At 40.3% G+C, this 14,287-nt stretch overlaps 1 protein-coding gene across 10 annotated transcripts in view; it reads left to right on the plus strand.

Annotated features, from left to right (window-relative positions):
* The window catches only part of dennd4a (DENN/MADD domain containing 4A), a 157,961-nt gene that overhangs the window by 40,926 nt on the left and 102,748 nt on the right, over positions 1 to 14,287 (plus strand). For all 10 annotated transcript variants that reach the window (XM_072565375.1, XM_072565377.1, XM_072565378.1 and 7 more), the window contains exons 4-5: positions 9,199 to 9,268; positions 10,106 to 10,275. In XM_072565375.1, the coding sequence (XP_072421476.1) occupies positions 9,199 to 9,268; positions 10,106 to 10,275 (240 nt within the window). The remainder of the gene's footprint in view (positions 1 to 9,198; positions 9,269 to 10,105; positions 10,276 to 14,287) is intronic.

A 14,287-nucleotide genomic window follows, 5' to 3' on the forward strand; every position in this document is an offset into this window, starting at 1 on the left:
GGTCTGAGAGCCGGGCAGCTTGCTACGAACAATGATCTGTTTGAGGTTTGGCAGTTGTTTAAGGGCAAGTAGTGGAGGTGTGGGGAAGGTCTTGATGAGGTGCTCATCCTCATTGATAATGTATTGCAGGTCATGAAGAACATGGTGTAATGTTTCAGCTCCTGGGAAATACTGAACAACGAAGGGTACCCTGTCGGTTGCAGCACGTGTCTGACTCCTGAGGAGGTCATTACGATTATTTGCTGTGGCACGTCGGAACTGGCGGTTGATGTGTTGGGCATCGTACCCCATTCTTGTGAGGGCATCCCAAAGTACTTCCACGTGTCCATCACGTTCCTCCTCATCTGAGCAAATCTGGTGTACACGTAGGGCTTGTCCATAGGGGTTGTTTTAATATGTTATGGGTGGAAGCTGGAAAAGTGTAGCATTGTGAGGTTGTCTGTGGGTTTGCGGAAGAGTGTGGTGCTGAGGTGTCCATCCTTGATGGAGACACATGTGTCCAAGAATGAGACAGATAGTCGAGAGTAGTCAATGGTGAGTTTGATGGTGGGATGAAACTTGTTGATGTCACTGTGTAGTTTAATCAGTGACTCCTCGCCATGAGTCAAGAGGAAGAAAATGTCGTCAGTGTACCTGGTGTATAATGTTGGTTTGAGATCCTGCATAGAGAAGAAGTCTTGTTCGAACCTGTGCATAAAAATGTTGGCATATTGGAGTGCAAAATTGGTCCCCGTGGCTGTTCCGTGTGTCTGGATGAAGAACTGGTTGTCAAAGGTGAAGACATTGTGATCAAGGATAAAGCGGATGAGTTGTAGGATGGTGTTTGGAGATTGGCAGTTGTTGGTGTTGAGTACTGAGGCTGTTGCCGCGATGCCATCATTGTGGGGGATGCTAGTGTATAGTGCGGAAACATCCATTGTGACGAGGAATGTTCCCGGTTCAACTGGTCAGGGTGGGTGCTGAGTTTCTGTAAGAAATCCATAGTTTCGCGACAGAAGATGGGGATGTCTTGTACAATAGGCTTCAAGATGCCTTCCACATAGCCAGAGAGATTCTCACATAGGGTCCCATTGCCCGACACGATGGGACGTCCCGGTGTGTTGGCTTTGTGTACCTTTCAAAAGCAATAGAAGTCGTCTACATGAGAAGTACATGGGATGAGGGCGCGTAGGGAGCTCTGAAGGATTTGATCCAAAGTTCTGATCAATGTGTTTAATTCACGGGTGTGTTCTTTGGTCGGATCAGCTGGTAGTTGCCTGTAGTGTTCCTGGTTGTCCAGTTGTCGGTACACTTCCTTGCAGTAATCTGTTCTATCCTGAATGACAATGGCTCCTCCTTTATCTGCTGGTTTGATGACAATGTTGTCATTGGTTTTGAGAGCCTGGATGGCATCCAGACCATTGCAGATCTTTGATTTTTGTGACTTATTTGTGACAGAACCTTCAGCCAGTGTTAGCCTAGAAAGCATGCCAAAATTGGATGTGGGAAACAGTGTTTTGACTTGGAGTAAAGAGTTCCTGTCAAAGTGTAAATTCATAAAATTGCATTGAAATACAAGTCACTGAAAGTGTTCATGTCTGCTTCAATTGTGGCAAAAGTCAACAATTCAGACTTCCTTTTCATATCGATTGAGCCAGGAGAAGAGGTTGTGCTTAAGTAATTATTGAATGAAGTTTGTTGTTGGGCAAATGTGGTAGCTACTTGAGGTTATAGTATTACCTGTAAAGGAGATGAGTGAGAAGGGAGAATCTTTGATCAGAAAAACAAGTGTGGAATCTGTTTGGGTGGAGCTAAGAAACAGTAAGGAGCAGCAGACAATGGTTGGAGTTATTGTAGGCCACCAAATAGTATTTGCAGTGTGGAACATGGTATTAATCAAGAGATGAAAGATGGAGGTAGCATGAGCAACATCGTAGTCATAGGTCACTTCAGTCTGCACATTCATTCCTTTTTTCAGATAGGACTTAATATGAGTTAGACTTTCTGGCTCAGAGATAGGGACATTACCATTACGCCACAAGATTCCTTGTATTTTGAATCAACCTTTTCAGACACACTATACACATCTGAAAGGCTGGTTGGACTTGAGCCCAGACCTTGCTCAGAGGCAAGGATGTTATCACTGTCATAAGACCCCTTTGGATTCAGTCTGCATTTAAACTGAGTAAACTAATTAAAGCTGTGAGGGACCAGATTCTGGAGTGTCTTGGGGATGGCTTTCTGGAGTAGTATGTTTGGAAATTGACTACAGAGCAGGATGTTTTACATCTAGTATTCCATAATATAAAGGGGCTACTTAATAATCTTGTAAAAGAACAATTAGAAATGAGTGATCACAATATGGTAGAATTTTACACAATGTTTGAAAGTGATCTGAAACAAGAGTAATGAAGGCATGAGGCAAAAACTAGCTAAGGTGGATTGAGAAAATACAATAACAGGCATTACTTTACATAGGCATAGGAGAGTGCTAAAAGAACATTCCCATAGCTTACAGCAGCCATACATTCCTTCAAGGTGTGAAAACTAAAAGAGGTCAGTCAACTGTGGTGAACAAAAGAAGTTGAGGATTACATAAGGTTAAAAGAACAGGCTTCTAAAGTTACCTGAAATGGTAATAAATCTGAGGATTGGGAGGTTTATAGAATACAGCAAAGGAGGACCAAGTAATTGATCAGGAATGAGGGAACATAATATGAATGCAATCTAGCAAAAACAAAACATGTACTTCAGAAGCTTCTATGGGGACACGAAAAGAGTCGGGTTAATTTATATTGGGAAATGATAGAGAAAATAAACTATGACCTTGTATCTAATTTCACTGAGGAAGATACATTAAAACTCCCAGAAGTAGAGATCCAATTGACATGGGAAAATTAAGAGTTGAAGGAAACCAGTATTCTTAAGAAGATTGCACATTAATGGGTCTGAATGTTGATACGTTTGCAAGACCTGATGGTCAACATTTCAGAGTGTTGAAAAAAGAGAATTGATGCATTGGTGATCATCTTCAAAAATTCTATAGATTTTGGAATGATTCCTGCAGATTGAAAGCAAGCAAATGTCACCCCCATTTAAAAGGGGAACAATAGAGAAAACAGAACTGCAGTGCTGTCAATCTTACATTGGTGGTAGGGAAAAATCTTTAAATCTATTATAATAGCATGAGAATACATGGCCATCATCACACTGGCAGGCTGAGACTAGCAGGGTACTATAAGGATCAGTATTTGAACCCCATCTGTTCACAATATATAGCAGATGATACAAAGCTAAGTTCAGCATGTTTACTGAGGTAGTTGCATTGCAGGTGAAAGTTGAACAGGCAGAAAGGGCATGGGCGACCATCAGGCAGAGTTGAGGAGGCCAGGTAGTGCAGGAGCCTTCTATGGCTATTCCCTTTCTAAGAGATATACTGTTGGACAGATGGCTGTGCAGGGAGAATCAGTGGAAACTCATGCCATGACTGCATGGTTGGGCTTGCTGCACAAGAGGGAAGGAAGAAGAATGGCAAGACTATAGTAGTAGGGGATTCAATTTAAGAGGAACAGACAGGCATTTCTGCACTTACAGAAGAGACTCCAGAATGTTCCCTCCCTGGTGCTAGGGTCAGGGATGTAACTCAGTGGCCTTCGGGCATTCTGAAGAGGGAAGATAAACAGACACAGATTGATGGTATATAAAGGTACCAAGACCATGGTAGTAAAAGAGATGACGTCCTGTAAGCAGAATTTAGAGAGCTAGGAAATAGATTAAAGAATGGAGCCAAATAGTAGTAGTCTCTGCGGGAAGGTTTATTAATGCTGTTGGGGAAGATTTCAACTAACTGGGCAGTGAGTGAGATCCAGAGAAAAGGTTCAGCGGGGGGAGATAAACAGTCAAATTAGACAGCAAGGGAGTCTAGAAGGCATCAAAATTAAGACCCGTTAATGCACAAGGGCATTTGCTAAGGTTGGGATGGATTTATTTTAATGCAAACAGTCTGACGCACAATGCAGATAAAGGCACAAATTAACACGGTGGTATCATGTCATTGCTACTTTTGATACAAAAGTTGAGAGAGCGGTAAGCTTAGCAGCTCAATGTTCCAGAAGAGACAGGGAAGGAGGTAAAAGAGGTGAGGATGATGCAACATTGATCAAGGAATCAATTACAGCAGTAAGGAGGGATGATGTTTTGGAAGGCTCCTCAAATGAAGCCATATGGACAGAACTTAAAAACCAAAAAGGAGCAATCACAATGCTGGAATTGTATGAGATGCCCCTAATAGTCCAAGAAAAATGGAATAGCAAATACGTAAGAAACTTTCAGAGAAGTGTAAAGTTAATAGGATAATGTCAGTAGGGGTTTTAACTTCCCCAAAATTAATTGGCGTAGTCATAGTGTGAAAGGATTGAAGGAAATGGAATTCTTGAAGTGTATCCAGAAGAGCTTTTTAAGCCAGTTTTTAGAAGGTCCTACAAGAGAGGGAACATGAAGGACAATTTGAGGAGATCATGCCAGGAAAGTAGTTGATGTATCAGTGGGGATCATTTTGCCGACAGTGATCATAACTCTGTTGGATTCATGATTGCAGTGGGAAAGGGCAAGGTTAGGCCTGAAATCAAATTTCGCAATTGGGGAAAGGCTGATTTTAATAAGATCTGATCTGATTTGGCCAGAATGGACTGAAAGCAGATACTTTTAGATAAATCTGTATCAGAGTAGTGGATGTATCCAAGAAGGAAATAGGGTAGGTTCAGGGCCAATGCGTTCCAAAAAAGATAAAGGTTGGAACAACAAGTTCTGTGAACTTTGGATATCAAGGATATATTGTATTGGATTAAGAGAAAAGGGAGGCTTATGGCAGATACTGAGGTTTCAAACCATTAGGAGCCCTAGAGAAGTACAGAATGTACAACAGGAAACTTAAAAAGGAAATTATGAGAGCAAAAAGGGAGCATGAAAATAATGGCAGGGGAATATAGGAAAAATCTTAAGTTGTTTTCCAAGTATATTAAGGATCATAGGACACCTGGGGAAGAAAAAAACCCATTAAGCACCACAGTAATTTGTGTGTGGAGCTAGAGGATGTGGGTAGAGTTCTGAATTAATACTTTGTGATGGTGTTCACTATTCAGAGAAACAATGTGGGTATAGAAATCAGGGCAAAGATTGTGATATATTGAAAGAAATTACCATAGACAGAGAGGAGATTCTAAGTGATCTGGCGGGCTTAGAAGTAGGCTAATCTTCAGGGCTGGATGAAATGCATCCTAGGCTGTTGAGTGGGGCAAGAGAGGAAACAGGGATGCTGACAATTATTGTTCATTCTTCCCTGGCCACTGGAGAGGTGCCAGAGGACTAGGGGACAGCCAGTGTGGTATTGTTATTCAAGAAGGGAGCAAGGGCTAATCCAGGAAACTGTATGTTGCTTGGTATGGAGGGCACTACCTATGCAGCGAGGTTGAGTAGGTTAGGATTGTTTTCATTAGAAAGATGGAGATGGGGGAACCTGATTGAGGTCTACAAAATCATGAGAACTATAGACAGACTGGATAGCAAGAGGCTTTTTTCCAGTGTGGGGCACTTAATTACTAGGGGTCAAGAGCTCAAGATGAGAGGGGAAAAGTTTAGGGGAGATATGCATGGAAAGTTCTTTATGCAGAGGGTGGTGGGTGCCTGGAACATGTTGCCAGCAGAGGTGGTAGAGGCAGGTACGATAGCATCATTTAAGATGTATCTGGACAGTTAGATGAATGGGCAGGGAACAGAGGGATACAGACCCTTAGAAAATAAGCGACAGCTTTGTGTAGAGGATCTGGATTGGCACATGTTTGGAAGGCTGAAGGGCCTGTTCTTGTGCTGTAATTGTCTTTGTAGGCCAGTGAGTCTAAACTCAATAGTGGGGAAGCTATTGGAAGCATTTCTGCAGGAAAGAATTAACCTGCATTTGGAGAGGCAGCGATTAATCAAGAATAGTCAGCGTGGTTTTGTTAAGGGGAGGTCATGTCTAACCAACTTGCTTGAATTTTTCAAAGAGAAAACCAGGTGTATCGATGAGGGCAATGCATTTGACATAGTCTATTTGGACTTCAGTGAAGTCAGAAGTCACACAACATGAGATTATAGTCCATCTTGTGATTTCAAATAAATCTGTTGAACTATAACCTGGTGTTGTGTGACTTCTGACTTTGTCCACCCCAGTCCAACATCAGCATCTCCACGTCATGAACTTCAGCAAGGCTTTTGAAAAGTCCCACATGGGAGACATAAAGCAAAAGTAAGAGCCCATTGGATCCAAGGAAGTTTGGCTAATTGGATCCAGAAAGGGCTGAGTGGCAAGGCGCAGAGGGTGATGGTCAAGGAATGTTTTTGTGTTTGGAATTCTGTGTCCAGTTGGGTCCCACATTGATCCCTGGGGCCCTTGCTGTTTGTGGTATACATAAACGATTTAGACTTGAATGGAGGAGGGTCAATCGGTAAGTTTGCAGATGTTCCGACAATTGGTGGGCTGGCAACTAGTGAGGCGGATAGTCTTAGACTACAGGAGGGTATAGATGAGATCAGTGACAAATGGAATTCAATCCGGATAAGTGTGAGAAACATAGAAAATAGGAGCAGGAGTAGGCCACTTGACCCCTCGAGCCTGCTATGCCATTCAGTGTGATCGTGGCTGATCATTGAGCTCAATACCCTAATCCTGGCCTCCCTCTGTATCCCTTGACCCCTTTAGTCACAAGAGCTATATCTATCTCTGTATTGGAAACACAATGTTTTGGCCTCAGCCACTTTCTATGATAGTGAATTTCACAGGCTCCCCAGTCACCAAAGAAAATAATTCTCGTCATCTCTGTGCTAAAAGGTCTAAATCCTATCTGTAGCTAAGACCCTGGGTTCTGAGCCTGGAATACTGTGCCCAGTTTTGATCTCCTTCCTCCTGCCCCTAGATGGGGTGCACTAGACTTGAACCTATGAACTCCTCTGACAAGTCATTGGGTAGAATAGGTCTATATTCTCTTGAGTTATGAAGAATGAGAGATGCTGTCATTCAAACTGAGAAAATACACGGTGGATACAGAAAAGATGTTTCTGGAACAGAGGGCACAATTTAAAAATAAAACACATGCTATTGAGAATTGGAATGAGGAAATATTATGTCTACTTAGGATTGTGAATCTTTGGAGTTCTCTGTTCCAAAGGGATGTGGAATCTCAGTCTTTAACTAAGTTTTAGAGAGTAATTGATTATTAGTGGCATAAAGGGTTATGGAGATAGTATGGCTTAAATCATTGAAGTCTTCAAGCAACTGTGTTTGGCAGAGCACCCTTGATGGTCTGAATGGCATTACTCCTGTTCATATGGGTACAGTCTCAGAGCAATTGGTTGAAATGAAAGGTATTTATGTTCTAATATAAAGAATGTTGTCAAGATTTTCTTCAAAGGTTAGCAATTCCTTAGGTAGCACCTTCCAAGTCCATGATCGCTTACATGTAGAAGGACAAGGGCAGCAGATATATGGGATCCACCATCTCAAGTTCCCCTCCAACACACTCACCATTCAACTAGGAAATATGTCACTGTTCCTTCACTGCCGCTGGGTCAAAATCCTGGAATTTCCTCCCTAAGGGCATTGTGCATCAACCTATTGGACATGGCCTGCAGCGGTTCAAGAAGGCAACTCACTGCCACCTTCTTAAAAGCAACTAGGGCTCAGCAATAAATGCCAGCGATGCCCATATCCCATGAGTAATTTTTTTTAAATGCATGTTCTCGTATATTAGAGTTCTTATAACCTTCTGGGCAACCTTAAGGATTAAAAACCAAACGTTGTTTCTTCCCATGTTTAGTTGGCGTTGTCTTTCAGGAATTTTGCACATTATTAGTTTGAAAAATATTGCATGTTTTAATTGGAGTTTCAGAGCTAGATCACCGAGTAAAACCAGTGAAGTGAAACATATTTATTGAATGGACCTTAGTCTGGAACTTAATTCCAAGTGCCCATGTGTTGAGTCAGGGCTGCATGATTCAGTGGCATTTGATACTTAGATCTGTTCTTTTGTTTAACCTTGAGTTGTGTAACATTTCCTGTCCTCCCAAGACATTCTAGATTGTCAGGATGTTTTCTGACTGTAATTTAGCAAGATAATAAACAGGAGATTATAGTCATCCAATCAGTGTTGTACCACTGGTTAGAGCTGTTGGCAAATTTTCTTAATGGTAAGAATATGTAATTCAAAGATTAATGCTTTAAATATTGTGCAGTGCATCCTAACTAACATGTTGCAGATGGAAAAGTCATTTTGCTAGTAATTAACTTGTTGGATTGTACTAGAATTGTGAAAGTGAACTTTTGCAGGTTTTGCCAAGAATTGAGCTGCTGTGAAAGCTCTGCATGGAGTCAATGAAGAGGAATTTGGCCTGTTTCAGAAGATACAAATTCTGTGCGTGCACCCTTGTACCTTGTGGTCATCATTGGGTAGTAGTCCACATTGCTTTCTTCACTCCATGTCATCAGCAGACTTTTGTTTGTTTTTCCCTTTTGGTGAATGAATTATTACTGGTCCCCAGAGCCTTTCATCTTTTTTTCAAACATTCCAAAAATAAATCACAGTGGACTTGCAGAGACTCTGATCCAAACCATGTTTGATAACTGGGGAGTTTTTATTTTCAAGATGATACATTCCTGAACTAAAGGATATGTTTGATTAGCTAATGGTTGTATACTTGGCAGAAACCATTTACTTACATCCAAGCTTGGAGAAAGCTGTTCCTTTTCTAGTGAATATAAGTACTTAGTTTTTTTTGCAGCATGCAAGTTCTTTATTGTAATTGCCTTTTCACTTCAGTATTTCCTTGTTTGTTTCTCTGACTGCATGTGTTCCTTTGGGATCTCTAAGAACAGCTTGTTATTCCAGTGACATTTCTTTCTTTTATGGAATTCGTTATTTGCAATTAATATTTGGGAACAACTTTTTGTGAATGGATATGTAAATTTATACAGACTTGCTCAAGAGGCACCCTAAGGCACAAAATGAAAAAATATAACTAAACGTCTTTTTACAAAATGCCTAAAATTCTTTGTATTGTAATGAAAACAGGTTAAACAAAAATATATCTGGACAGACCTTGGTAGTTCTAGTTAGTAGCTATATTGCGGTTTTGGAGAGTGTTACTTTGTATTAGTAGTTTAGTGATTTATTTCATTTTCTGTTGCAGTGGGGGTCAACAGTATATTTGTGTTACAAAAAGTCCTTGGCCAAGACAAACAGTATAGCATACAAAGCTGGTAAGTGCTGCATCCATGATTGGATAACTTTTTTGGCAAGGAAAAATCATCTGAAAAATTTTGATTTTGTGTATACTGTTAGGAAATTGATCATCTTACACTAGGAGTTTTGCCAACATGAACTTATTTTACATGCTGAAGTTTTGATGTTTTTAGTGAATGAGATAACAAAGCATTTGGAAGTGAGACAGTATTAATATTGAGTGATCAGAGCATGAATGAAAAGGTCATTTGAACTCAATAGTTCATCGCAATTTCATTAAACTCTTCCTAAGAATTCCAGATTTCATAGTCTTTCCTTTACTACTATAGTAGATTTTAAGATGCACTGAACGTAACTTTAAGCTTTAAATTGATCTGAAAATGGCATATAATTCTCATATAGCGCCATTAAAAGGTATTTGCAATTTTACCTTATACGCACAATTACTCTTTGGCATTTCCATGTTGAGGCCAGGGTGCACCTGCCATTGTTTAGGCTGAGGCCAGGGTGTGCCAGTGAGATTGCGTCGGGGAAACTGTCACTCTTGTTTGCTGGTCGCCATAAATTGTCATCATTGACAGGCTAATTGGAATCCAGCTTTTTTTCCCTCCCAGTCTTCAGGAGATTTACAATTGATTAGCTGAGAAATAAAACCGACAGATTGGTCAGTACTTTAATAAGACACTGGTCCAGTGAATGTTGTATTTGGATCATACGTTATTTCTGGGTTTCATGAAAGGATCTTCTAAATAAATATATCCGCTGTAGTTTCAACATTCAAAAATCATTGTACACAGATGAGAATGGTTTTAATGTAGATATTTTCATTTTTGTCTGTTGTCTTGTCTCTACAGGTTTAATATGTAGATATCCAGAGGAAGATTATGAATCCTTTCCACTGCCTGCATCAGTACCTCTCTTTTGCTTGCCAATGGGAGCAACCATTGAATGTTGGCCTTGTAATACCAAATATCCGCTTCCTGTCTTCTCCACATTTGTGCTTACAGCAGCTTCTGCAGCAAAGGTACATTCATAGCAAGCCTTACATTTAATCTACTGCACAATATACTGTATGCTTGTCTTTGTTTAGTCAAAGTAGCGGTTTGTTAAAACTATCATACGAAATATATGAAAGAGAAAGACTGAACTTATAAAGGAAAATAAAAGGATTGAATTATAAATTTTGTTGACTTTTAAAAGTTGCAAAACATTTATTGTAATTTAAGGGGCTTGATAACATGTTGATAGATGAACAGGTTAGTGGTCACGATTTTAAATCAGGTGACAAATTTGTGAAAGTAAATTCATTAATTCTATTCACTTCCAAAGTTCTGATCCAAAATTATCATTATGTTGTAAACGCCCATCTCTTCCATGGATGCCATTTTAGGAAAGGGGACCTACTGCCCTTCAGCATTCATCCTATGTGATCATACTTCAATTTTAAAAAATTTATTAATATGAGCAACTCTGGCAAGGCCAACATTTATTGTCTATTCCTAGTTGCCCTTAAGACAGTGGTGGTGAGCTGCCTAATGGAACAGCTGCAGTCCATTTGGTGTAACACAAATGTTACTTCTCATTTTTCAGCCCAAGCCAGATGTTATCCAGGTTTTGCTGTATTTGGGCACGGACCGGTTCAGTAATTCAGAAATTGTGAATGGTGCTGAGCATTGTAGAGAATGTTCGCACTTAAGACTTCTGTAACCCTTGATCCCCTTGCTCATCAGGAACCTATCTATCTCTGTCTTAAGTACACTCAATGACGGCCTTGACAGCCCTCTGTGGCAAAGATTTCTACAGAGTAATCATCCTGTGGCTGAAGAAAATTCCTCCTCATCTCAGTTCTAAAGGGTCACCTCTTCACCCTGAGGTTTGTGCCCGTAGTCAGTCCCTACTAGTGGAAACATCTTCTCCCTATCCACTCTATCCAGGCCTCTTAGAATCCTGCAAGTTTCAATCAGATCCCCGCCATCCCCTCATTCTTCTAAATTCCATCAGGTAGAGATCCAGATTCCTCAACTGCTCCTCAAATGACAGGCCTTTCAACCCAGGATCATTCCTCTGGACCCCGGCTGACACCAGCACATCCTTCCTTAGATGCAGGGCTTAAAACTGCTTGCAATATTCCAAATGTGGCCTGACCAGAGTCTTATGCAGCCTCAGGTGTACATCTCTGCTCTTGTTTTATAGCCATCTTGAAATGAATGCCAAAATTGCATTTGCTTTCCTAACTGTGAACTGAACTTGCATGTTAACTCTAAGAGAATCCTGACCTCCAACTTCTGAGTCTCTTTCTGCTTTAGATTTCCAAAGCCTTTCCTCATTTAGAAAATAAATAATGCCTCTCTAATTCCAACCAGAATGTATAACCTCACACTGTGTCATATTGTATTCTATCTACCTCTTCTTTGCCTATCCAAGTTCTTCTGCAGCCACCACTCTTTCTCAGCATTAACTATTCAACCACCTATCTTTGTGTCATCTGCAAACATAGTAACAATGCCCTCAGTTCCTTCATTCAGGTTGTTAATGTATACCGTGAATAGTTGTGGTCCCAACATTGACCCCGGCCGCATTCCACTAGTCAATGACTACCATCCTGATAAAGAACCCTTTATCCTACTTTCTGCCTTCTGTCAATCAGCCAATCCTCTATTTATCCCAGTAACTTGCTCCTACTCTTTGGGCTCTCATCTTATTTAGCAGCCTCCTGTGTGGCACATCCACTGGTTCTCCTTTGTCTAACTTGCTCGTTACCTCCTCAGTTAATTCTAATAGATTTGTCAGGCATGACCTCCCCTTGATAAAGCCATGCTGACTCAACCCTATTTTGCCATGCACTTCCAAGTAGTCTGCAATCTTATCCTTATGACTGTCACCAGCAGAGAGCTCCCTCCCCCAATTCCCATTGATTACATTTTTCTGGGGCTCCTTTTTGCCACATGCAATCAAATGTGGCTGTTTGTTTGTGTTTGAACTAAGGCTCTAATGATGTCAGAAACTGGGTGACCTTGGTGCAACCCAAACTATGTGATAGTGAGCAGGCTGAACCAGTGCTGCTTTATAACACTGTTAATGACCCCTTCCATCACTATAGCTGATAGTAGACTGGGTGGTAATTGGCCAGGTTGGATTTGTCTTGGTTTATATGTACAAGATGTATCTGATTACTTACTTGTGTTGTCACCTGTCCTGGAACAGCTTGATTAGGGAGATGGCACTTTCTGAAGCGTAAGTCTTCTTGTCTATTGCCAGAGTGTTGTCAGGGCCCATTGTGATGACTAATTACTTGTACTTAATATGTTCGGATCACCCATATGTTCCCTTTTGTATTCAGTACATTTTATAGATTTAAAATTAAGTAAAATTGGGTACCCGAGTCCTACGGTTCAGGGCTATCCTCAGGTCATTATCTGATGTGTGATAGTTGAATATAACTGAGTGACTGTATTCCATTATGGTAGAAATTGTGATAGTAAGCAAGCATGTTATGTAAGTGGGGCAGGAACCTGTCAAATATTGTCTGCACAAATGAAGAGGTTTTATCTCCATTTTCAAAGGTTTTATTTCTGTAATAGCCTCATCTGAAAACTTCTTAGCCAATTGTGTGTGTTGTTCTAATTTGCATATTTTTTAAAATCAAAAGTAACTTAAAACTCTGAGAAATTCACCCTTACAATTTCAATTTGCCTGATATGGGATATGATATTTCTTGATAACCCATTTTACTTACTTTAGACACAAATCAGCATAGTTAGAGCATGGAATGTGCATACCCAGATATAACTTCCACTTCAGCGTACTAAAGTTTTCCACTGCTAATTCATATAAACATCAAAATTAAGCACAGAAGTAGGCCATATGACCCCTCAAGCCTGCTCTGTCATTGATTGTGATCATTGGGTGATAATTGAGCTTAATATCCTAAATCTGCCTTCTTTCCATATCTCTTGATCCCTTTACCCCCAAGAGCTAACTGGTGAACGAAGACACCCAGGTCATGTTGAACATTCTCTTCTTTCAATTTACAACTATCCAAATAATAACCTGCCTTCCTGTATCTGCTACCAAAGTGGATAACCTCACATTTGACCACATTATACTGGATTTGTCATGTATTTGCCCATTCACTCAGCCTGTTGCAATCATGCTGCAACATCTCTGCATCCTCATCACAGCTCACCCTCCCTCCAGCTTTGAGTTATTTGCACACTTGGAGATATGGCATTTAGTTCCTCATTTAAAAAATTTACAAGATATATCGTGAATAGCTGGGGCCCTAGTACCAACCCCTGTGATACCCACTAGTCACTGCCTACCATACAGAAAAATACCCATTTATTCTGATGCTTTATTTCCTGTCTGCTAACCAATTTTCTGTAAAGAGAAAGAGACAGAAACACTGCTTTACTTTCAGATTCCTTTACAAAGAAATCTGAACAGGCAGGATTGGCAGAGTGTACTGCTTTATGAATGCAGAATGGATTAGACCAGTGTGGAACAATGGATTAAATAAAAGACTCATGGATAGTTGAGTTTGTTCACGCATCTATGATGCGTTGTGTCACAATGTATACAGAACCCAATCTATCCCACCTAATAAAGACGTAAATTTGAGGGAGATAGAAAAAACCCCAGAAAACCCAGAACAAAGTTAAAAATCACACACCAGGTTATCGTCCAACAAGTTTATTTTGAAGGACTGACATCTTCAAATCATAAATTGATTGGTTATAAGGGGACCGTATGTTATGCCACGTTTATGCTAGCTTTTCGAAAGAACAAACATCCAGGAAATAAATTTTGAACATTTCTGTTTGACCCTTTTTAAATAGTCAGAACTAATTCAGGAAACACATCCCACTTTGCCAGATATTTGCCAACACAATCCCTTTCATCATCATTGTATAGTAAGTTTTTGTTATTTATTCGTTTGTTGAGTGTGGGCACTACTACCTGGTCAGCATTTCTTGCCTGTCCTTAGTTTCAAAGTAAAATCAAAACCAAGGCATTGTTTTTATACCCAAATTCTG

Source organism: Chiloscyllium punctatum, chromosome 48 (assembly GCF_047496795.1).
Source record: "Chiloscyllium punctatum isolate Juve2018m chromosome 48, sChiPun1.3, whole genome shotgun sequence".
NCBI lineage: Eukaryota > Metazoa > Chordata > Chondrichthyes > Orectolobiformes > Hemiscylliidae > Chiloscyllium > Chiloscyllium punctatum.